This window comes from Pseudorca crassidens, chromosome 4 (assembly GCF_039906515.1).
Source record: "Pseudorca crassidens isolate mPseCra1 chromosome 4, mPseCra1.hap1, whole genome shotgun sequence".
In the NCBI taxonomy this organism is placed as follows: domain Eukaryota; kingdom Metazoa; phylum Chordata; class Mammalia; order Artiodactyla; family Delphinidae; genus Pseudorca; species Pseudorca crassidens.
Window position 1 is genome coordinate 3,669,239 of NC_090299.1, and position 25,656 is coordinate 3,694,894.

A 25,656-nucleotide genomic window follows, 5' to 3' on the forward strand; every position below is an offset into this window, starting at 1 on the left:
CTCACGGCCCCGGCCCAGGGCCTGGCGTCGGTTTGGAGGGGCGTGAGATCTGGCAGGAAGTTTCTGAGGGTGTTGATACTGAACCCCACATATTATGATCCAGAGAAGGAGGGGGGTATCTGTATTTGTGTGAGTCTAAGTGTGTCTGAGTGTGAGTGTGCGTGTGCACGGGGTTGGTGAGCTGCCCACGTCCAGCCTTCCCCTATCTGCTCCTGACTCCTCTGTCTCCTCAAAGACAAGCAGACGGCATTTCAGGGACAAGGGGCTTCCGTCCGGCTGGGGTGCCCCTGCCAGGCTCTCAACCCCTGGCCTCTGCGCCTCACCTGGCAAACGGGCTGTGCTCCAGGGCCCCTCAGCCGGCCATCAGGGGAGAAGTGAGGTGACACGGGTGTGAGGATGTGGTGACATCACTGCTTTGGGGGTGGCACGTCCCGATCCCGTGATGGAGACGGTCAGTGTCAAGGCACCTGCCCCCCAGAGTGTGGGAATTCCTCCCGGCCTCTCCCAGTGTCCCTGACACCGAATTCTAGGGCCCTGGGTGAGTGTTTAGGGAATGTTGACAAATAGCTTCGTAATAAGGCAAAGGCTGACCGTATTCATTTAATCTTTGTTAAAAGCAACACAAATGATTTATTGTTTCTTAAAAAGGAAAAATAAGAAAGACTCGATCGCATCTCTGTTATGTGCATATACGAAGTATGGGCTCAACCCGGTTGAATGAAACGTTAGCTGCCCAAGCCCAGCCCGTTATTCCCAGGTGCCGGTGCGTGTACCTGTACATCAAATACACAGAACCTCAAACGCAGAACCAGATAAATCCATAGACCTATGTGTTGATTGATACGATTATGGGAATAGGAAAGTATCAGGATATAGGTGCCGACTTATTCCCAGGTTCTTGGGTCCACACACCCTAGGTGCCGACTTATTCCCAGGTTCTTGGGTCCACACACCCAAGATGCTCTTAATAGAAATAATGACATAAAATACATGAAAAACACAAATAGCAAAAGCGAAAACCCTACCCCGACAGAGAGAATGAAGCTGAGGGTCAAGGAAGGGCAAAGGGCTCATCGCCCGCAGGCACTGCTGAGCTGGGGGCTGTGTCCGTGCTGACCTTGACCTTGGACCTGGACAGTGCTGACACATGTCTGACCCTGGTTCTGACACCCACAGGGCGGGCCGGGTGCGGGTGGACAGCAAGACAGAGGGTTCCTAAGCCGTCTTTGGCGACCTCGGGCAGGCTGCGGAGAACCCAGCCTCTCCCACACAGCCCCCCAGCTCCAGTCTGGGGTCCGCTGCCCCAGCCCTTCCCCGAGGAGGGTCTTGAGGACGGCTTGCAGGGCGAGCTCTGCGGGGCTGGGCCAGGAGCTCCAGGCGGTGGGCCGGCAGGGTGGGGAGAGGGACGCCTCTGTCGCCTGCCCCGTGACCTGCAGTGACCCCTTCTGAGCTGGTTTCGGGTGGTCTGAGTCCCCGTTTGTGACACGAGGAGCTGGACTCCAGGGGTCCCCCACTCCACAAGGATTCAGGGCCTCCCACGTGTTCTGGGTGTGAGGATGCATCCCTGGTCTCCTTCCCGCAGGCCATGTTTCTTTTCTGGGCAAGTGGGCTAATGTCCCCCAGGCTTCATTCGGACTTCCCACGGCCAGCGAGTTCCTAGCCTGGGCTGTGGTGTCCCCGCCTCTGAGGGGAAGGCCCCGGCCACCTAAGAGCCCAGCCTGCGGGGTGGGTAGGGGGAGGAGGGAGAGGATGGGGAGGGGATACTGATTTCCAGTTTCAAGGCAAAAGGTGAAAATCTGCCCCCATATATCCCTAGTGTCCCTGATTCTAGGCATCTGTGAGCGAGTGGAATCACACTGCACGGGGAGCAGGGGGCTGGCTCCTGGGCACCTCTGCTGCCGTCTTGCTGTGTGACCTTGGGACAATCACTCCCTCTCTGGGCCTCAGTTTCTCCATCTTCAAAACGAGGAGCGCGCTACTTGGCGCCCTTCGGGCTCTGCCATTCGAAACCCCGCCTGGTTCCCGGTTCCTAAGTGCGTCCCTCAAGCTATGCGGAAGCACAGAACACTCTGGGCATCTAGAGGCCGTTCCCACCGCGGCCACTGAGACGGGATCCCGCAGGCGGTAACCCCCGTGCGAGGTCGCCGCCTGCTGGCTTCCTTCAGAAGTGCAGGCGCTGGATCCCTAGGACCCTGTGTGGGGCTGGGGCGAGCTGGGGGGGGAAGCCAGGGAGAGCCTTTGCCTTGTGGGCCCCAGGAGAGAAGGCTGCCAGAAGGGGCAGAGGAGCATCCCTGGGCATTCTGGGAAAGGGGTTCCCGAGAATGGGGCTACTGCCTGGCAATAAAAATAGGAAGTTGAACACCCCCCCTCCCCCCACCAAACGCAATCAGCTACCTAGAGAGGTATTTACATTATCTGCAGTTTAAAAAGAGGAAGGACAGCGGCAGGTGTGGAAGGCGGTGCTGGGGGGCCTACCACTGGCTTTCTGGATTCCAGCGGGGCGGTGGACACCCCTGCAGAGGGACGGCCCTGCGGTGGGAGCTGCCTTCCTGGAGGTTATGAGGAAGGAAGCAGGGCCCCGCTGTCCCTCTGCTGGGACGGGAGCCCGCGGCACAGGTGATGGGGCGGGTCTGCGGTGCTGAGAGCCCGGCCTCTCCCAGCCTCTGGGGGACCAGCCTCGGCCACGAGAAGTCAGGCCCAGCTGCGGTGACCAGCCGTGGGCAGCCAGGGCGGCCGTGTGAGGTCCAGAGAAGTGCCCAGAGTCTGGGAGGGCGGGCGGCGCAGCGGGCAGCACGTGGGCCTGGTGTCTGGGGAGGCAGGAGCTGGTGGGTTTCCTGGGCGGCCGTGGGCTGGGCGGGCTTGAGCTGGACAGAGGTGCATCTGTCATCTTGCGTGGACACAGCTGGAGAAGGAGGCTTTTCCGAGGTCTCTGAGGGGACGCCGGTCCCAGCCCCGTGCCGGTGGCACGTGTGGTCCTGTGCCCTCCACGGGGGATGAAGCGGCGGAGAGGATAGAGCTCTGGGCGCGGCCTCCAGCGGCATCAGCCCACCAGGTAGCTGTGCATCTCTCGGGAGTTGACGCTCAGGACCACGCCGGAGTGATTCCCTGGAGGCACAGAGATGCCGGGTGTGAGCACACGCCCGGCCGAGGGGCAGAGAGAGGACGGAGGGCCGTGCGGGACACGGTGTGGCCTCAACCGGCGTGCGGGGCGTCCCGCGCTTGCTGAAGCCCTGCGGGTCGTGCCTGGACGCGGGCGCGGAGGGGTGGGCGTCTCTAGGTTTCCTGGGAGGAGGGGTGACTGAGGGTGGGCTCTCCTGGTGCCGGCACAAGCAGTGGACCCAGGGGGCCTCCGGGGGTGAGGCCATGCCCGCCAGCAGCCACCATACTCACTGCCCTGCAGTGGCCGGCCTGGCGTCGGCGGCAGGGGGAGGTAGGAGGGGCTCTGTGCTCCCCGGGCAGGGGCACTGCAGGGCGGCGAGGCAAGGCCCCAGGAGGCAGCCGGAGGGAGAAGGGCACAGTGACGGTCAGAAGGGCAGGGGTCTGCCGGGGTCCTGGGCGGGGCTGTGTTCTGAGCCTGGGGGCCGTAGGCGTGGCCGGTGGAAGGAGCCGGCACGGGCTGCCCAGAGCCCCCCAGACGCCCGGGCACGTGGAGAGGAAGCGGCCCAGAGCTTGCAGTGGGGCCGCGGGGGGGCATGGGGTGGTGAGCCCCGCGTGCCGGGGGAGACCTCATGAAGGCGTGTCACCTCACGGCCTCGGTTTTGTCATCTGTAACTTGGGGACGATAATATGGCCTCCCCTAAAGGATGGTGGGGGGTCCGGAAGGGACCGCCCCTGAGGATTTGGGCAGGGCCTGGCACGCACTAAGTGCTCCATTGAAAGAATCCCTTATTATTACGCTATCATTGCTCTTCGGGGCTTGACGGCAAAGAGCTGCGGAGGCAGGAGGGCCGCTCTCTCATCTCCCTGGGACGCCCACCCCTCTGTCAAAGCTTGGGAAGCCCGGGTCCACCGGGAGCCTCTGCCACCACCTTTCACGTGGGGTGCGACACCGCCTGATGAAGATGGCCGCGTGGGGCCCCGACGCTCTCCAGCCGCTGCTGGCCTGGGCTGGGGGGTCTTGGGGCGCACGGGGGAGCTGGCCCCGAGCCTGGGCTGCAGCGTGGGGGAGGGGCACAGAATCGGCTGCGCGTCTTCTCGGCTAAGTGACTTGGGAGACCGAGTGGCTACTGTGAACCTCAGCTGTCCCATCTGTCAAATGGACGCACGGCCAGGGCCTGCCTCCCAGGCTGGCTGCGAGACTGTGCCGGGAAGCAGTGGGCCTGCTGAGGAGTAAGCGCCCGGGAAATCGGGGCTGTAGTCACCGTCCCGGAGGCTGAGGACCACAGCCCTGAGAGGAACCCGGCGGGGCCGGCGGCTGTGGGAGACGGTGGGGCTGCGAGGTCGGGGAGCTGTGGAGGACGGGAGTGGTCAGCTCCCGACCACTCCAGGGAGAAAAGAGGGACGTGGGCTTTGGGGTCCGGCAGGCCCGCGTCTGGGTCCCAGGCCGGCCGCTTGTCTGCTGTGCTGCCTGGGTGAGCAACGTCACCTCTCTGAGCCTCACCTCCAATCATTTAAAAGGTGAGGACAGCCATTCCACCTCCCACAGCTCCAGGGACACAGTGGGTACGGGGTGGGGAGGGATAAAGCGGCGGTGACAACACAACCCACGACGGGGACACGTTTCTGGAGCGTCCTCCTGGCTGCTTGTCTGGGGGCCTCACAGCAACCCAGGGGTGGGGCGGTCGCCGTGTAGGGGGTGCAGAGAGCGGCTGTTACGGGTGGGGAGAGCCAGCGGGGGCGGGCAGGTGGCGAGGGAAGGGGAGGAGCTTTCGGGGCGGGCATTACCTAGAGTCTGTGAGTGGAGCTCGTCATCTATGAACTCCTCGGCCTGGATGGCGCTCTGCACGTCCTGGCTGTGGCTTACGGGGCTCGTCATTTCCTGTTCCTTCTCATTGTGCATCTGGGCGTACACGGTCCTGCCGGGGCGTTTCCTGCGGGACGGAGGTGGGGACTCAGGGCTCTGCCCAGGATGCCTGTCCCCAGAAGCCCCCAGCAGAGCCCTGGGCCATCCCTCTGTGTGGTGCTGACATCGCTCCTGGGCCTGCCTCCTGCCCTGTCTCTGCTCCAAGCCACCTCCTCCAGGAAGCCCTCCGTCCCATGAGCTCCGGCAGCCCTGGGTTTCCCTCTGCCCCCGCACACGGGGTGCTCGCTGTCCATCCGTCTCCCCTCGGCATGCTGCAGGGAGAGGCTGTTTTATTTTCTTTCAGGTCCCCGTCACCTTGCACCTCAGGGCTCTGGTTGGATTGGCATGCGTTCCCACACGGCACGTGATGTTGACTGGCTCTGAGAGGCGCTTGCTGAGCCCTGCCCGGGGTTCTGGGGCTGGCTGCACCGTCCTCAGGTTCCCATACCCTCCAGGGCAGAGGGAGAGGAGAGCAAGGGCACAGCCCCCTCTGCCTCAGCTGGGACTGGGCTCGGGGCCCCTGGACCACGCTCCTTCATGTTCAACACCCCAGTTAGTTGGAGCAAAACCCCAAAAGAGCCCATGGTCCCAATTTACAGAAGAGGGAACTAGACTCAGCGGGAGAGTGGGCTTCCTCAGAGCCACTCACCAACACTGGCAGTTCTCTGGAAATATTGAGATGGCAGGATGCACATTCAGGGCCCAGGGTGGGTTGGGCCATGTGGCCAGACCCAGTGGACTGCAGCACTCGATGGCTGTGAGCCTCTGAGACTTAGGGGCTATTTGTTACGCAGCCGGGCCCAGCCTACGCTGACTGCTGCGTCAGTCAGGAGAGCCCAGCTCCCTGAGCTCCACAGAGCTTAAAGCCTCTGGACAAATGGGGCATTTCTCTCTGCAGCTGCAAGGTCCTCCCCTTGCTCCTCCCTCCCCATCCTCTGGGGACAAGGTAGTAGGTTCCTTCTGGGCCATTTACACTGTGTGTGATAAATCTGGAGCAATTTGTGGAAACTGCAATCTGGCCTTCAGGGGGTCTGAAGAAGGCAATCGAAAGAGAACGGAATTCTGCCCCTTTCACTCCTGACCTGCCAGGCCTGCCTTCCGCCCACCCCCAGGCAATCCTGCCGCCCTGCAATTCTCAAGTGCCCTGAGAGAAGCCCAAATGGGTGCACGCAACCTGTGGTCCAAGGGGAAAGAGAAAGGGGTGGGGGCAGGTCCCGACTCCAGCCATTGCCTCCAACTCGGCTCTGACTTGGGAGGCAGCGTCTGAATCGTTTTCTCGTTCAGCCTCTCAGGACTCACACCCCATGGCCTGCCTCAGCCAGGCCTGAGCTGGGCGGTTTTCACAAGGTCCCAATTAAACACGGCGTTACGGCAACAAGGGAGACGGGCACAGGAGAAGGTCTGCAGGAGCTGGGGGCCTGCGTCTGCTCCTGCCCACCCCCCTCCCCTCCCCATCTGCCCCTCCCTGCCCCCTGCCCCTCTTCCCCACCTTCTCCCCCTTTTCTTCTTCCCTTGTCCTATCCTCCTCCTGCTTAGTCTCCTTTTACAGATGAGGAAACTGAGGCTCAGGGAGGGGAAGAGACTGGCCAGGACCACCGAGCTGGTCAGCAGCAGGGCAGGATGGTGGCCCAGTCTTCGAGGGTGACTCAGCCGTGCTGCCATCTGGGCTGTCCTGCAGGTTGGGGGGCTGCCACCCAGTGTGAACGGTGCTGGAGGACAGAGACCCAGAAGTGTCCAGGGCTCGGGGGAGGAAGGACCCTTGGCCTCAGAGGAGCAAGGGGAGGGTCAGCTCCGTCTCTGGACTGTTCCCAAGGGTGACCCCAACCAGGGAGACCCCAAGGCCACTGGAGCCAGACCAGCAAGACAGGGAGAAACAACAGGCTCAGACCTGGCAGCTGCGTGTTGCAGGAAATGAGTCTGGTGACACTTTCTGGTCGTTTTGCTCATTCCCGGGCCCTCGAGGGGGCCCATGAGTAATCCCAGCACCGAGGGTTATTAAACCCATTTCACAGCTGAGGACTCAGGTCAGAGGGGGAGAGAGGCACCACACCCCCTCCCAATGACCGCACGGTGTGCTTGCCACCCACCCAGCCTCGGCTCAAGCCCCCGCCCGCTCCCACCCTGGGCGTCAGCCGCCCCCCGCTCCGGCCCTGGGTGTCCCGTGCAGCCGCTCCATCTGGAGGCTGGAGCCGCCTCCCAGTGGAGTGCCTGGCACATGACAGCTCCGGATCATGCTTGCGGAGGGAAGGGGTGGATGGGTGCTGGGGGAAGCGTGGGGACTGGGCACAGCCTGGGGTCAGAGCCCCACTCCTCAGCTGTGTGGCCCTGGGAAGATCACTTAACCTCTCTGAGCCCGGGTTTCCTCATCTGTAAAATGGGTGGGTGGAGCAGAGAGGAGGATGGGGGTGGAAGAGGCTCCTTGGGCTGTGAGCGGTCGGCTGTCTCCCTCTGGGATCAAGGTGACTCAGATCCAGGCTGTGGGTCCAGACAAGGCCCCTCCCCACCCCAGGACCCGTCCCAGGCACAGCCACAACCCTCCAAGGCCCTGCTGGGAAGCTGCGCCCCCCCACCAGGCCCCGCCCTCACGCCCAGTTAGCCCAGGGAGGCCGGGTGACCTTGCCTTTTGAACTTGTAGAGGATGAAAGCTCCCACCGCGAACAGCCCTATGAGGACGACTGCCACCGCCCAGTAGCCGCCACCTCCTCCCAGGCTTGGAGAATCTGTGAGCAAAGCAGCCTGTGAGCGGTCAGCGTGGGCACCGGCCAGCCTCCTGGCACCCAGGACCCCCCCTGAGTAAATCCTGGCCCTGGTCCTTCCTCCTGGAAAGTGGACAGAACTCCTCCGTCCGCACTGATGCTGGCGTGGACGCATGGCTGCACAGAGCAGGACGCAGCTCCTCAGCTCTTGCGGAGATCGTTGCCCAAAGTGGGGAGGACAGTCCACGGTGGGGGGCAGGGACAGAGCCACCTGAGACTCTAAGTGACATAAGTTAAAGCAAGAGCTCCGTGCTGTGTCCGCGGAGAGCACCGCGAGGCCCTTGGTGTGATGGGGTTTTAACCGGAGGCAACCACCCGTCCAGGAGGAGCGTGTGTGCGGGCGGCAGAGGGGGGTCCCTCTGCCCCCAGCGTCCACAGTAATGGGTGTCGTCTGAGGGGCCTGGACACACGCCCACCCCACCCTACAGAGGTGAGCTCCGGCCAGGCCTCTCACCTGTGTCCACGTCCCTCATGGCCACCAGCACCCGGACGCCACCACGCAGGAGGAAGCTGATCTTCTGTGCGTTCAGCACCTGCTGGATGGCCACGAGCCTCTGAAATAAGAGAGCGGGGAGTGAGGGGGTCCTCGGGGACCCAGCAGAGGAAGCGGGAGAGCCGGGCAGATGTCCGCCCGGACCCTCCAGAGCCATGGGGCTGGGGGAGGGCCACTCAGCCTCTCCAGGCCTCAGTCGCCTCCTCTGTAAAATGGGAATACTAGCCACCAATGAACTCTCACCAAGAACCTACAATGGGACACAAGGTGACCCAAATGTGGCCCTGCCCTCACAGAGCTCTAGTTTTAGTCAGGACCATGGAGTGTGGTAAAGTTGGGGAGACCCAGGGATGCTCCAGGAGGCCCCCAACCCCAGAAGTAATCAGGGGAGGCTTCTTGGACGTGGAAGACCAGGAAGAAGACAAGACAGGGACAGGAGAGGTGACCCAGGCAGGCGAGTGAGCCCACACCTGAGGCAGAGAAACCCCAGGAGGTGATGTTGCTGGATCATGGTGGGGGGGAGGAGGCAGCTGGCCTCTGGGGCGCCCAGCTGGTTTGGCAGTTCAGGAGTGGGGAGTTTTCCTGGTGTTCAGAAGGGAACCACTCAGCCCACGTGGGTGTCAGGTGTCACCCTCTGCACAGGTGGGTGCAGATGTGTTGGGGGAGGGGTCCCTCTCAGGGATGGGGTCCCCGTGGCTCTGCTCCCTGGGCCTTGGGGGGATATACCCTGGGGACTCTGCTGGCTGCTTCCCTGAGCGGCGTTTCAGCACCCGGGACTCCACGAGGCCCGTTCCCTGCTCACGGAACGAGGGTCCTGAGTCGGGAACTGTGTAAACGACAGGCCAACAGCCCCAGACCTGAAGGGTCCGGGAAGACACCTGGTTCTGCCCCTTGACCTCATGGCCTGGAGGGGCCGCTGCACCTTTCCGTTCTCAGGTCAACGTGAGGAATCGTAGGAGCATGGGGGTGGCGCCCTGGGCCCCACGCTCCGCACGCAGAAAGGCAAGGCTGCTGTCCGTGGCCGTGGCGCGTGGCTAAGCTTGCTCGCTGACTTCGGGCACGTGGCAGACTCTGAGCGCTCAGGACGATGGGGGTGGGGTCCCCCCGTCTCTCACCTCCTTCCCTTCCAGCCCTCACTCGGAAGCACCCCGGGTGGGTGCAGCCCCCGAGCCCCGTGCTGGCACCCGGGACCCCCGCAGCCTTCCTCTCTGCCCTCAGCTCCTCGTCTGAGAAGTGGGTCGATGCCTCTCAACCCGCCACTGACCCACCTCCAGAGACACCGCATCAGCGGGGGCTGGGGGCTTGGCCGGGAGCCCCCAGGTGCGGACGCGGACGCCCTTTGGGACAGGCTGTGGGTCAGGCTGGCACAGGCACAGGTCCACCAGGAGGCCGCCCGGGAGTGGCTCGAGCAGTTTGGCAGCCAGAGTGACAGTGGGGCTCCTCGCCCGCGCTGTGCTTCCTGGCGGGGGCCTCACTGAGCCTCACTTCCCTCGTCTGTGAAATGGGACGCTGCCACCCGCCCACAGGGGTCCTGCTGGTCTTGCTGTCTCCGTGCCTCCGTGCAGGTCGCTCTTCCCAGACCATCTGCGGGAGCACCTGTCTTCTCGATTAGCTCAGAGCTCGGCTGCAGTTCTGACTCATCTTTTCTTGAGATGCCATTTACCTTCTTCAAGTGTACCATTCAGTGTTGTTTTAGCATATTCACAGTCACGCCCACCACCACTATCTAATTCCAGAACATCTTCTTCCTCCCAAAGGAAACCCCTAAAACCGTGAGCAGTCACTCCCCAGCCCCCAGCCCCCAGCCCCCAGCAACGCTCTGTCTCTGTGGATTCACCTATCCTGGACATTTCGTATAAGTGGAATCACACAGTCTGTGGCTTTCCGTGACCATCTTCTTTCACTTTACATCATGTCTCCAGTGTTTATCCAAGTTGCAGCCTGGATCAGAATCTCACCCCTTTTGATGGCTGGATAATATTCCACTGTGTGGATGGCCCACCTCTGCTCATCCACTCCTCTGTGGGTGGACATTTGGGTTGTTTCCACTTCGGGGCTGTGAACATCCAGGCACACACGTGTGTGTGTGGACATACATTTTCAGTTCTCTGTGGCACACGCCCGGGGGTGGGGCCGCTGCCTCATTCGGTAACTCCGTGTTTAACTGTTTAAAGAACCACCAGACTGTTTCCGCGGTGGCTGCACCATTTTCCACTCCCCCCCGCAGTGAATGAGGGGTCAGTTTCTCCGTCTCCTCGTCCACACTCATTGCTGTCTGCTTGGTACGGAATTACAGCCAGCCGCCCTAGACGGCGTGAAGTTCTTCCCATTCATCTTTTTCCTTTTTTGATGTGGACCATTTTTAAAGTCTTTATTGAATTTGTTACAATGTTGCTTCTGTTTTATGTTTTGGGTTTTTGGCCGTGAGGCATGTGGGATCTTAACTCCCCGACCAGAAATCAAACCCCCAACCCCTGCATTGGAAGGTGAAGTCTTAACCGCTGGACCATGAGGGAAGTCCCCCCCGATTCATCTTTCGATTCCCCGTCCTAGTTGGATGCTCTGAAACTGTTGCCCAGGATCCCCTGGCCGGTGCTCACCCCTCGCAGTGAGGCTGGGGCGGTGTGATCAGCTCTAGCCAATGAAATGGGAGTGAAAGTGGAGTGTCCCCCTGAGGGGTGGTCCTGCCCAATGCCCTGGTCCCCCCCACTCCCCCTCCAGTGTGACCTTGGGGTAGCCACAAGGGGGAGGAGGGACAGTGATTGGTGAGAGATAAGCCTTTACGCGATGACGGGAGGCTGAGGTCCCCGTGCTTGCCGGGAATCACCACCAAACCGTCGGCGGCGTGGGGAGGACCCGGCCCAGTGGCCGCAGGAGATACCTTGTCACTTGTGAGGCTCCTCTTCCTCGTGGGCCTGGCAGGGGGCAGAAGCACGTGCAGGTCAGCCAAGGTGGGCAGCCCCGGCTTTACAACGGTCACCAGCAGCTCCTCGGGGATGCTGGTCTCCTGCGGGGACACAGACGGCCACTCTGATCCACCGGCCTCCTCTGTCCCCTGCCTCACTCCAGGGGCCCAGGAATACCCTCCCTCCCTGAGTGGCCTGAGTCTTGGCCATTCCTGACCCCTGTACACCTGGAGTCATGGCCCCAGCAAATGACAGCACTGCCCTCTACCTACTGCAGCCCAGCGCTCCTGGTCCCTCAGCCTGTGGCCACCACCCCGGCCTCCGCTCAGCCAGGCCTGCCCCCTTCAGCTCATTCCTCACGCCATGCCCAGGTGAGCAGGCCCCTCCCTGGCTACTGTCCATCCAACTGTCAGGGCTCCTGGCCATGCAACTCCCTCAACCCACAAAGCTCTGTCTCCTGAAAGTCCCACTCCATGCATGTTCATCTGGCAAACTCCTATTCATCCTTCAACACCCAGGACAATATTACCCAAATTATTAATGGGCCAAAGGGAGGCATGGCCAGGGTGGGCCTCAGTCTGTGACAGGCTTGGCTGACTCTAGAGGGCTGGGTTTTCTCCCACTGGGGGCCCAAGGGCCTCGAGTGCCCTACGCCCACCCTGATGCACTGCCTTTGCTTTCTGTGACCTCCCTGAGGGCAGCCGTCACACTGACTCATCTCTCTGTCTCCAGTGTCCAGCCCAGAAGAGAAACGTGGTGAGTAAATGAAAATCCCTTTAAAGAGATTCTGTTGTAGGACAGCAGCTGTGTCTTGTGCCAACAGCTGGTGCTCACTAGATGTGCATGGAAGATGCAGTCCTGTCCCTCCTCTGCAAGGTGACAGTCTGGCTGCATGTCCCCCAGGGCCAGGTAAGAGGACCCTACATGGCTTCCAAGCACCACTGTCAGCCGATGTGAAGGACAGAGCATCAGGACTGCAGGGCAGCCCGCCTGCCCTCTCCTGGGGGCTCCACAGCCCCCGCTTCTCTGGGGCACCCACAACCCAGAGGTGGGCAGGTGGTTTTGCCAGTGGTGGGCTGGGGGCACCTTGGAGAGGAGCCGGGACACCACGAGGCCAATGTCCTCCCTCCACTCGGGGGTGTTGGGGTTGTGAGCGTCCAGGTCCTTGGAAAACTGCAGAGGCATGACCTGAAATTGATCTGGAAAGAGGCAGAGATGGGAGAGTGGGTCAGTCCTGGGCGCCCGGCCCCGCTTCCTCTGAGGACGGTGGCCACACCCCCTGGATGGTCCAGGGCTGGCCCTGGGTGTGGATCCTGTGGCCCACTTTCAGAAAACAAGGTTCTTCCCAGTGTATGTGCCAGCAGCTGTCCCGGGCGGGGCCCACTACACCGGCTGCCATTTAATAATAAAACAACAACAACAAAGGTGACAATGACGAGGACAGCAGTGCTGCCCTGGAGGGAGGGCCAAGCCTGCTGTGTGATTTGCCCCATCAACTCACAAGGACATACACACCCTACGACGTTGACTTCTCGTCCCCCAGGGATCCATGGACTTTGACTGGGCTGGTTCCCCCACCAGAATAAGAGTCCCTGGAGAGCAGAGCCCCCACCTTCTCTGTCTCTCACATTTCCCAGGGTCTGCAACTCAGAAACCTATTCTAGATCCACAAGCAGCAGGTGGTAAAAAAAAAAAAGACTCGGCACCAGGAGTCTCAGAGTGGACTGCAATCTCTCCGCTTACCTCCCGAGCCTTGGTTTCTTGATTTGTAAAATGGGAGGAGGTTTTGCAGGGGTGAGGAGAGCTCAAGGGACGAGTGCCTTGTGAAGTGTGAGCATGCAGTGCAGGTGGAGATGACTTTCAAGGCTCTGGGCTCAGGGCCTGCTGCCCACATGCTCGTGAATGAAGGAATGGCTGAGGGCAGTTCCCTAAATATTTAACTGATGGCTGCTGTCCACAGGACAGGCTGTTCTTAAAGCAAAAGGAGGGTTTATCAGTGTGGTGATGAGGGCAACATGGTGCCGGGGGGGGGGTCTCTTCCATTCTTAGGACTAATTTTCTATCGTAAATGTCTCCTGGGGGGCTCAGAGCCCCCAGTGAGCCAATAAATGGGACACAGATTCAGAGCAGGACTCTCAACAAAAGTGATACAATCACGTGATGATCCTCAGATAACGGGGGTGCTGAGGACAGGCACCCGGTGGGCAGGCAGACCCGGAGCCCGATCCCAGCTCTGTTGCTGCTGGGTGACCGTGTCAAGCCCCTCAGCCGCGTCCTCATCTGTGCCACGTGGAGCCTGTGAATGCCATGGACGTAGGAGTTGTCGGTATTTATTTTACAGATGGGGAAATGGAGGCCCCTCTGCCCCGCTGAGCCCTGCCTGGGATGACCAGGACATCGGTGGCATGTACACCGCCTGCCCCCGACCCTGAGCTCCTGAAAAGGAGGAGCTGCGCTGCCTGTCCCGGGGGGCGGGAGGGGGGCAACTCACCCAGCACGCGGACCACCTTGGAGTCCTGTAGCACGGAGGTCCCACAGGCAGCCTGCACCGTCACGCGCACGTCCCCTGTGTCCCCAAACCGCGTTGTCACAGAGTTCTCCAGGGACAGCAGGGGCTGCGGGCACGAGCGGGGGTCAGGGCTGGGCCGCAGAGCTGGCCCCAGTGTGCGGCCAGGGCTGCACTGAGAGCCCCCGGGGGGTAAGAAGAAGGCCCCCCAGAGACGCCCGGTCCTGAGCTCCCCAGCACAGGCACCGTCTCCCAGTGCCCCTTCCCTCCAGAGGCTCCGAGCCCCCCTCCGTGGATGGTGTCGAAGGCGCATGGTGGCTGCTAGGCAGGGCCTCCACCCTGATCCCTTTCACCTTCTCACCCCCTCCACGCTCAGCTGGGCTATGGGACCTTCATCCTTGGACCCCAGCGGCCAGCTCAGCACGCACCCTGTGGGGTGGGCACACACATCCGACTGGGCCTCACTATTGCCTCGGACCTTGTAGACGGGGAGGCAGAGGCTTGGGGAGGTGTAGCAACCGGCCCCAAGAGCTCGGCTGCAGGGGGCTGAGTCGCCATTCGAGCCCGGAGCCCGAGCCCCTTCCTCGACCCTCCCCATGCCAGGGAAACAGTCTGGAGCCCAGGGCCCCGCCTGGTTGGGACCTCAGCCGTTGTTTGGGGCTCTCTGCTTGGCGGTGAAGGGCTGCCGTTTGCTGAATAAATGAAGGATCCCCCTTTGGGTCTTGAGGCCCCCCCCGGCCTAAGGGTGGGCAGCTTCACCTGCAGAGGCCCTCAGGGTCTCCTACCAGGCATCTGCCCTTGGCTCCCCACTGCCCACAGGATACAACCCACAGCCCTGGGTGAGGCTTCTGAGGTTGGGTCCAGCCCCAGGGACCCCCTCCTCCATGAAGGCTTCCCTGACTACTCCCATGCTATAACTAGAAATGGCCTGATCTCTTCTGGAACTTTCAGACGTGTCACCTGTCTCCTTCCTGTGACACCTGTCACACACTAACTTAGGTCACCTACTATGTTCCCACATCTTTCCCTAGGAAAAGGCAGGGTCTGACCCGATTCATCCCTCGTCCACCACACTCAGACATGGCCGGACCCCGAACAGATGCTTAGGGTGAAGGAAGAGTCGGTGTGTGCTTTCCTCACCTCCATGGTGTCACACACTGTGTCCTGCCCAGTATGGAGGGTGGGGCCTGCCCCACTCTCCACCCCAGATGGGAGCCTGTGGGAAGGAGGGGCTGCCAGGGGCCTGAGGCCAGCATACCTCCAGGCTGTGACCAATCCACCAGTAGAAGACGGTGAGGTTGGGGTTCAAGGGCAGCAGCACAGCTGTGAGGGTCACCTCCTGGTTGACGCCAGTGACAGGAACCACTTCGAGGTAGAGTGCCTGCAGGGGGGCTGCAGGGGCCAGAAAAAGGTTAGAGGTTAGAGGGCATCAGGGCACTGGCCATGGCACAGGCTGCTATCAGTCACTGTCACAATCAACCTCATCACCACCATCACCACCACCATCACCATCACCATCATCACCATCACCACCACCATCACCATCATCACCATCACCACCACCATCACCACCACCATCACCACCACCATCACCACCACCATCACCACCATCACCACCACCATCACCACCACCATCACCACCACCATCACCACCATCACCACCACCATCACCACCATCATCACCACCATCACCTCTATCATCACCACCATCACCACCATCACCACCACCATCACCACCACCATCACCACCACCATCACCACCATCACCATCACCATCACCACCACCATCACCACCACCATCACCACCATCACCACCAGCATCACCACCACCATCACCACCACCATCACCACCACCACCACCACCACCACCACCATCACCACCATCACCACCACCATCACCATCACCACCACCACCATCACCACCACCATCACCTCTATCACCTCTATCATCACCACCATCACCACCACCATCACCACCATCACCACCACCATCACCACCATCACCACCACCATCACCACCACCATCACCACCATCATCACCACCATCACCACCACCATCACCACCATCATCACCACCATCACCTCTATCATCACCACCATCACCACCATCACCACCACCATCACCACCACCATCACCACCACCATCACCATCACCAGCATCACCACCACCATGACCACCATCACCACCACCACCATGACCACCATCACCACCAACACCATGACCACCATCACCACCATCACCACCACCATCACCATCACCACCACCACCATCACCACCACCATCACCACCACCACCACCACCATCACCACCACCATCACCACCACCACCATCACCACCACCATCACCATCACCACCACCATCACCATCATCACCATCACCACCACCATCACCATCACCATCATCACCACCATCACCACCATCACCATCATCACCACCACCATCACCACCACCATCACCACCACCACCATCACCACCACCATCACCATCATCACCATCACCACCACCATCACCACCATCACCATCACCATCACCACCACCATCACCACCACCATCACCACCACCATCACCACCATCATCACCACCATCACCACCACCATCACCACCATCATCACCACCATCACCTCTATCATCACCACCATCACCACCATCACCACCACCATCACCACCACCATCACCACCATCACCATCACCATCACCACCACCATCACCACCACCATCACCATCACCACCACCATCACCATCACCATCATCACCACCATCACCATCATCACCATCACCACCACCATCACCATCACCACCACCATCACCATCACCATCATCACCACCATCACCACCATCACCATCACCACCACCATCACCATCACCATCACCACCACCATCACCACCATCACCACCACCATCACCACCATCATCACCACCATCACCACCACCATCACCACCATCATCACCACCATCACCTCTATCATCACCACCATCACCACCATCACCACCACCATCACCACCACCATCACCACCATCACCACCATCACCATCACCATCACCACCACCATCACCACCACCATCACCATCACCAGCATCACCACCACCATGACCACCATCACCACCACCACCATGACCACCATCACCACCACCACCATGACCACCATGACCACCATCACCACCACCATCACCATCACCACCACCACCATCACCACCACCATCACCACCACCACCACCACCATCACCACCACCATCACCACCACCATCACCATCACCACCACTACCATCATAATCACCATCACCATCACCACTATCCCCACTGCACAGACCACCATGGGTGTGGACTCGAGCCCAGCCTGCCTGCCTCCCTGCCCTTGGGCTCCCCGTGCTTCCCCAAGAACCAGGTCTCTGTCACAGGGAGAGACACTTGGCCTCAAAGGGACGATGGACTTACAGTTGACCTGGACAAACAGCACGGCTTCGTCATGTCCTGCCATATTCTCCGCCCTGACGGACACGCGGTAGACACCAGGGTTCTCATAGCGGTGCCGGATGGGCTCCCCGGTCAACGTGAGGTTCACGTACATGGCCTTGAAGCCGTCCCCCAGGTCCACCTGGTACTTGGTGGTCAGGACATCGCCCTGCAGGAAGCACCACAGGGCCACTTAGGAGTGGGTGCAAAGCTGGGGGCCAGCGATGAGGCATTCACTCATTCATTCAATCGTTCTTTCCCTCACTCCTTTCCTCAAAGTGAGTGGCCTGGGGACCCCAGGGAACCAGATCTGTTCTTCCCTTGGGGCTCCCAGCCCGGAGGGCTGGGCTGAGAGCTGTAGGAGGTGGGTGGAAGGAGGGGCCAGGGCCAGGTTTGCATTAGAAAGATCACGCAGCTGCAGAGAGGGAGAGGGGTCAGGGCTCACGGGCGAGGGCAGGGAGGCAGTGCAGGGGCGGGGATAGGGGCCAGGGAGGCCCACCGAGGGCTCAGCCAGGAGCCGGGAGGGCGGGAAGGGGCCTAGCACACTGCTGGACAGTTTCAGTAACATGTCTAGGAAGATATGTGTGTGTAGGAAGACCCTTAGTCTCCCAGGAAATTAAGAAAACATTACTTTTCCCTCTCTGATGCTGCGATTCCTGCATTTTTCTTTTCTCTCACTCTATGCGGTGCCAGGAGTGATGCTCGTATGCACGGGCTCTGTGCAGGAAGGGGCTCCCACCCACTGCTGCCTCTTCCAGGCGTTTCCCCACCCACACAAGCTGTCCAATCACCCATATACTCCCCGCCACAAGCCTTATCCTTCCAATAACCGTATTTTCCTCATAGAGGCGTGGGGAGGAAATTGAGTGAAGGGAACAATAACTTTTTCAACTTTCTGGCAAGAGGTTCTCATATTCAGTCTCATGTTCTCCCTCCCTCCCCCCACCCCGCATCGTCCCTTCCTGCCACCCCTCCCCCTGCTGCAGAAACACCCAGAAAACCATTTCCTAGTGATCAAGAACGAAGAAGATCATCACTGTTTAGCAATCCTCTTATCTTACACCTGCCAAACCTTAAAACTCGATAGGATACTTTTAAGTAAATTATGTTCATCTAACTTTCTTCACAAATATGGAGTAGTAGGTTGAATAGTGTCCACCCCTGCCCCCGCTCCAATTCAGTCCGCTTGAAACCTCAGAATGTACCTTATTTGGAAATGGGGTGTTACAGGTGTAATTAGTTAAGATGAGGTCACACCGGATTACAACAGGACCCCAATGACTGGGGTCTTTATAAGAAAAAGGAAGGGGATTTGAGACACAGGGGAAGTATGTGAAGACAGGAGGAAATGCGGCCACAGCCCAGGGATACCTGGAGCCCCCAGAGGCTGCAGAGACAAGGAAGGACCCTCCAGAGGGAGCGCAGCCCTGCTGACACTTTGATTTTGGGCTTCTAGCCCCCAGAACTGTGAGAGGAGAGATGTGTGCTGTTTCAAGCCACCCAGTTCGTGGCCACTGTTGTGATGGCCTCAGGGACCTTATACAAGTACGTTCTATTATCCCCATTTTATAGGTTGGAAGACTGAGGCTCTGTGAGCCCAGAATCTGCAGGCTGGCCCACGGGCCGGTGCTTTCTCCGTTTAAGGGCAGTCTCATGGGGGCTGGGTGTCTCAAGTCCGATTTGTTCCGAGAGGGAGGGGTTTCCTGTATTGCATCCTGGGAGAGGAGGGTGCTTCTGGCTGAGTCGGGACCTGAGGCTTTGATGGGCAGGTGCCACCCCCTCCTGGGGACCCTGAGTCCTGCCTGCAAGCAGCTAAGACAGGTGCAAGTTTAACTATTGACACATTTCCTTGTTTAAAACACCTCGTCATAATCAGGAAAGTAATACAGTATCAACGTAGGACAAGGAGAGAATACAAAAGGCAAAGCGAAGGAGCTAGAAAGGAAAAACGGTGACGTCACTGCAACACCCGCCCCCCACACCGTAGTGTTTCCAGGCAGATGTGTGTGTGTGTTAATTACTGAGTGCTTCAAAAACATTCAGATGCTTCACGCTGAGCCACTGCCAATTCACATGTAATTGTAGCGGATAACACAGAGAGCCCCAAGTCTCTGGTACCCAGCTCCCCCTGTGCTAACATCCCGCAAAACATCACTACCACAAATAGGGAATCCACTGGGGTCCCTCCTGCCGCCCTGTCACAGTCACACCCGCCCTTCCATCACATCCCTGACTCCGTGGGATTAGAACCTGTCCTCCATTTCTATAATTTTGTCATTTTGAGGATGTTCTATACATGAAATCAGAAAGCACGGAGTCATTGGGATTAGCTTTCGCATTCAGGATAGCTCTCCGGAGATTCCCCCAGCTTGTGGTGTGTAGCCTGTTCCTTTTTATTTCGGGGTCCCCCCACGGGATGGACGTGCCACCACGTGTTATCTGCTTGTCCATCCAGGACATCTGGTTGTCTGCGGATTCTGACTGTTAGGAATAAAGCTGCTATGAACCTTGATGCACAGGTTTCCCGGTGAATGTTAAGCCTTTATTTCTCAGGAGCGTAATATGTTCAGCTTTTAAAGAAACGACCGACTCTTCCAGAATGGCTATAGATTTCACGTTCCCATCAGCCACGTAGGAGGGATCCAGTTTCTCCGCATCCTCGCCTGCCCTGGGTGGTCCCACTAGTTTTTAGCTTGGCCGTCCCCGCAGGTGTGCAGGGACACCGCTCTGAGGGTTTGATTTGCATTTCCCTGATGGTTTATGACGCTGACCATGGTTTCATGTGCTCATTTGCCACCTGTACCTCCTCCTCAGGGAAATGTGTCTCCAGGTCTTTTGTCCATTTTCTGACTGCACTGTCTGTGTTCTTCCTGCTGAGTTCTGAGTGTCCTTCATGTGTTCCGGGTACTAGTCCTTGGTGGATGTGTTTGTAAGTATCTCCTTCTGCGGCTGCCTTTTCATCTTCTTAGGGTCTGTCGCGGAGCGAGATGTCGCCTTTTGACGAAGTCCAGTTTATCAGATTTCCTTCGTGGATGGGGCTGGTGGTGTCAAATCTGAGAACTCTCTGCCTAGCCCTAGGTTCCGGCTGTTTTCCTCTCTTTTTTCTAAAAGGTTTATAGTTTTCCATTTTCCGTTTAAGTCTGTGATCCACTTTGAGGTGATTCTGCGTCGGGTGTGAGGTTCCTTTTTACCGGCTCTTCATGTGCTGAAGCCCATCCTCCCTCCACCGAGATGCTTCTGTTCCTGGGCCAGAATCAGCCGGGCCTGCTTGTGCGGGTCTGTTTCTGGGTTCTCCACCAGATTCATTTTCAGTGCTTAAATATTTACAGAACTTGGATTCCCCCTAAATCCAGCGCTGTTTCCACACCTGGGTTGGGTGTGTGCGTCTGTGGTTGTGTTACGAACGTGAATGCGTGAGTGTGTGTGTGTGAGTGTGAGTGTCCGTGTATGTGAGAACGAGTGTGCCACAGTGTGTGTACCCACCTCAGCCCTGCACCCACTCCTTCCCAAGGCTCTGACACGGGAGCCAGCGGCCTCTTCTGGACAGCAGCGTGCGCTGGACTCTCTCTCCCAAGAGCATCTTTCTGTTGCCCCCTCACCTCCGCCTGCTGCAGCCGAGAGTGCCAGCCCGCCCGGTGCGCTGCCAGGCGTATCCTGTCCTGGTTCTGGATGGAGCACCGCAGGTGTGACTTAGCTGCTGGGACTCCAGGCTCTAGGGGGCAGCAGGCAGCCGTTTTTCTTGCAAATCTGTCCTGGAGCTCCGGGAGGCAGCTGGGTCCCCTCTGAGGGTCTGGGTGGTCCCAAGCTGGGCAGGGGGCTGCATCCTCCTCTGCTGTGAACGGAGCCCCCCACCACCCCAGGGCTGCCCGCGGCTGCAGCGTTACTCTCGGACCAGGCTCAGTCATCACGGGGACGGGGACAGGCGGGAAGGGGAGGCCACCCCAGGATCAGCTCATTTCTGGGGGCCGTGGACCAGGCGCAGTCCACACGGAGCCCCAGGCCTGGACCCAACGGCACTGTTACTGTGTGGCCTCAGGTGAGTGGCTGCCCCTGTCTGAGGCTGGGTATCCCCAGCTACAAAGCCGGCTGATGGCAGCACAGCCCTTAGGCACGGGGAGGGATGACACACGGGTGCCCACGAGTACCGCTCTTTGCTCTGGACCAGAGCCCCCGCTTTCCAACATCAAAGACCTCTGTCAGCATCACCCTGCCCCACCTGGGCACATTTTGAAGGACATCTTCTAAACGAAGCACACACAGTTACAAAGCCGCACTCATTTCACGTTACGTATTTGTTAACCGAAGACCCAAATGCGCAAGAGAGCCGTGCGCCGGGAGAGGCTGGGACCCTGGGGTGGGAACAGAGGGTTCTGACGTCCCCTTTGTGCTTTTCTGTCATTTTGAATTTCCTGCACGTTTTTCTACAATGAGCATTTGTTACTTCTATAATCAGAAAAATAAGCATGCTGCATATTAGTTTAGATAGACTAGAAGGAAATAAAAAAACCAACAGTGGCTACCTAAGGAGACCAGGATGTTTGGTGATATATTCTTATGTTTTTAATGTGGTTTTCCAACGTTCTACAGTGAGTATATACTGTTTCTAAAATCAGAAAAAAATGTAACACTTGTACTAAAGAAAAAAAAAGAAAGACTAGGAGGTGGGGAGGAAATTTATATATAGGTATGTGTATATATATATTTGTGTGTATGTATATATGTCTGTATATATATATATATATATATACAGACACAAAATATTTCTATATCCATCCATCTGTATTTGTATCTATGTCTATCCATTATCTATCAATCAATCTATCGTCTATGTATATCTGTTTATCAACGATATCTGTCTCTCCATTTACCTATCCATCTATCTATCATCTATTACGGAATTTGTCTTTGGCTATGAGATTATAACTAACGGTGGGTTTTTTGTTTTTTTGTTTGCATCATCGCATTTATTTATTTATTTTTACAGTATTTTTTGAAAAACTTCCTGCTTTTCTTATGATTCCAAAATTAACTAACTCAGTATAATGAGAGTTTCAAAAAGTTTTACGGCGCCCACAGAAATCTGACGTCACCGCGCGGTGAACACACAGACACAGAGATGTTTGAAGCCACGCCCCCCTGGGCCTGTGCTCGCTGCAAGCCGCTCCGTTCCCTCCCTGCCTCTGACCTCTCTTCCGACTTTTCTGTTTCATTGTTTCAGTGCTGGCCTGGACCTGGGAAGGGGACCCCGGCCCACTCTCCCCTCCCGCAGTTCGGAAACCGCTGGTCCAAAGACGCTGCCCTAACCGACGTGGAGGCGGAGAGAGCGCCGCCCGGCGCCCCGTGTGCCCGGTTGAAGCGGAGCCTCACCTGTTCCTGCCGTACCACGAACAGCACGTCCTCCCCGGGCCGCACGGCCACCGCCTCGCCGAGGATGCTGACCTGCAGGCCCCGCGGCGGCAGGAGGGGGCACTGCAGCTGCGCCGGGCTCTGCTGCGGGTCCACGCCGCCCTCGCACACGTTGGACACCACCTTCCGGTACCTGCGGCCAGACAGCGCGTCAGACAGGCGGGGGTGGGGCGGGCCCTGCTGCCCCGCCGGACCTGCTTGCCGAGAGGTGGCTCTTGCCTTGGCGAACTCCATTCTTCAACTCCCTCCCTTTTCCCGACTCCACCTGTTTGCTATTTCTGCCCCATTTTGGAGATGGGAAAACTGAGGCTCAGGGGAGGGAATGACCAGTAATGGCAGGACCTGCTTCCGTCACTGGACCTTTCCTCGGTCCGCTCGTATTCTTACAATAATGGTAACAGCTGTTGTTGTTGCTGAGGGGAGGATTGAAGGAGTCAGTCGGAATTTTGTGGCTTTGCTGGGAAATACGGTCCTGGGAGGACAGAGTGCCCAGGAGGGGCCGGGCCTTACCGCTGATGCGCCACATGGCTGTGAGCAAACTTGCTCCCAGGGGGTCTCCTCTCCCTATTACGTCAAGAGAGTGGGACCAGATGAACCTGACTCACCAGCTCATTCACACAACACGAATTTACTGAGCATCTGCTACGTGCCAGGTGCTGGGGTGCGAGGTCATCACTCACAGCCCTGCCGTTGCAGAGAGGACTGTCCAGTGAGGGAGGGAGCCCTCACCAAACCATCCCCCACATCAAGGCAACATGGCAACTGGGACAGGTGCTGGGGAGGGGCAGCACCTGGGAATCTGGTCCCTGAGAAAGGGGCTTTCAGCTAAGACCAGAAGGGTGAACAGGAGAGGGAAGAGCATCCTGGCCAGCGGGAACAGCATGTGCAAAGGCCCTGTGGTGGAGGGGTGGGGGAACCAAAGCCCAGAGTGGGCAGCAGGTGTGGGATGAGAGTGGGGAGGGGCTGGTGGGCAGAGCCCGATGGGCTCTAGTGAACATTTAGGAGGCGACGGGAAAACCACTGCTCGGGTGGCATCTTCAGACTTGCCACTTGTGATGCTCCCTCGGGCGACACCGGGATTCTGGGTCTGCAAAACTCACATCACTGCCAAAGTGGCTGGATCTGCCCACCCCCTGTGCCTGGTGCCCCGCCTGCCCTCACGGCTCTGCCACTGAAGCTTATCGTGCAAAGACGCATGTGATTAGTTTGGAAGAAAATACGCTCCCTACGAGCTACCCAGCCATGGCCCCTTGGCACCCGGAGTGTGCAGGTGGTATGAAATGAAACCCTGGGTCCTGGCTCTGCCGTTTCAGAAGAGAGTTCCTGCTTGCCGAGCCCTGGTGGGTGCCCTGGAGCAGCTGCTGCGGCTCCCTGAGGGAGGGAGGGATGGATGGGTGATAGACGGATGATGGATGAATGGCTGGAGGGATGGGAGGATGGACGGATGATGGGTGAGTGAGGGGAAGAATAAACAGAGGGACGATTGGACGGATGGATGGATAGATGGATGAGGGATGGGTGGGTGGACGGATGACTGGATGGTGGATGGATGGAGGAATAAACGGATAGATGACTGGATGGATGGATGGAGGAATAAACGGATAGATGACTGGATGGATGGATGGAGGAATAAACGGATAGATGACTGGATGGATGGATGGAGGAATAAACGGATAGATGACTGGATGACTGGATGGAGGAATAAACGGATAGATGACTGGATGGATGGATGGAGGAATAAACGGATAGATGACTGGATGGATGGATGGAGGAATAAACGGATAGATGACTGGATGGATGGATGGAGGAATAAACGGATAGATGACTGGATGGATGGATGGAGGAAGAAACGGATAGATGACTGGATGGATGGATGGAGGAATAAACGGATAGATGACTGGATGGATGGATGGAGGAATAAACGGATAGATGACTGGATGGATGGATGGAGGAATAAACGGATAGATGACTGGATGGATGGATGGAGGAATAAACGGATAGATGACTGGATGGATGGATGGAGGAATAAACGGATAGATGACTGGATGACTGGATGGAGGAATAAACGGATAGATGACTGGATGGATGGATGGAGGAATAAACGGATAGATGACTGGATGGATGGATGGAGGAATAAACGGATAGATGACTGGATGGATGGATGGAGGAATAAACGGATAGATGACTGGATGGATGGATGGAGGAATAAACGGATAGATGACTGGATGGATGGATGGAGGAATAAACGGATAGATGACTGGATGGATGGATGGAGGAATAAACGGATAGATGACTGGATGGATGGATGGAGGAATAAACGGATAGATGACTGGATGGATGGATGGAGGAATAAACGGATAGATGACTGGATGGATGGATGGAGGAATAAACGGATAGATGACTGGATGGATGGATGGAGGAATAAACGGATAGATGACTGGATGACTGGATGGATGGATGGAGGAATAAACGGATAGATGACTGGATGGATGGATGGAGGAATAAACGGATAGATGACTGGATGGATGGATGGAGGAATAAACGGATAGATGACTGGATGACTGGATGGAGGAATAAACGGATAGATGACTGGATGGATGGATGGAGGAATAAACGGATAGATGACTGGATGGATGGATGGAGGAATAAACGGATAGATGACTGGATGACTGGATGGATGGATGGAGGAATAAACGGATAGATGACTGGATGGATGGATGGAGGAATAAACGGATAGATGACTGGATGGATGGATGGAGGAATAAACGGATAGATGACTGGATGGATGGATGGAGGAATAAACGGATAGATGACTGGATGGATGGATGGAGGAATAAACGGATAGATGACTGGATGGATGGATGGAGGAATAAACGGATAGATGACTGGATGACTGGATGGATGGATGGAGGAATAAACGGATAGATGACTGGATGGATGGATGGAGGAATAAACGGATAGATGACTGGATGGATGGATGGAGGAATAAACGGATAGATGACTGGATGGATGGATGGAGGAATAAACGGATAGATGACTGGATGGATGGATGGAGGAATAAACGGATAGATGACTGGATGGATGGATGGAGGAATAAACGGATAGATGACTGGATGGATGGATGGAGGAATAAAC

At 57.9% G+C, this 25,656-nt stretch overlaps 1 protein-coding gene across 3 annotated transcripts in view; it reads right to left on the reverse strand.

Annotated features, from left to right (window-relative positions):
• Positions 1 to 919: 919 nt before the first annotated feature.
• The window catches only part of SORCS2 (sortilin related VPS10 domain containing receptor 2), a 485,797-nt gene continuing 461,060 nt past the window's right edge, over positions 920 to 25,656 (reverse strand). For all 3 annotated transcript variants that reach the window (XM_067735018.1, XM_067735020.1, XM_067735019.1), the window contains 10 exons: positions 22,483 to 22,654; positions 17,098 to 17,284; positions 14,922 to 15,055; positions 13,649 to 13,772; positions 12,244 to 12,356; positions 11,133 to 11,258; positions 8,213 to 8,312; positions 7,623 to 7,722; positions 4,885 to 5,030; positions 920 to 3,105 (listed from right to left, as the gene is read on the reverse strand). In XM_067735018.1, the coding sequence (XP_067591119.1) occupies positions 3,041 to 3,105; positions 4,885 to 5,030; positions 7,623 to 7,722; positions 8,213 to 8,312; positions 11,133 to 11,258; positions 12,244 to 12,356; positions 13,649 to 13,772; positions 14,922 to 15,055; positions 17,098 to 17,284; positions 22,483 to 22,654 (1,267 nt within the window). In that variant the 3' untranslated portion in view covers positions 920 to 3,040. The remainder of the gene's footprint in view (positions 3,106 to 4,884; positions 5,031 to 7,622; positions 7,723 to 8,212; positions 8,313 to 11,132; positions 11,259 to 12,243; positions 12,357 to 13,648; positions 13,773 to 14,921; positions 15,056 to 17,097; positions 17,285 to 22,482; positions 22,655 to 25,656) is intronic.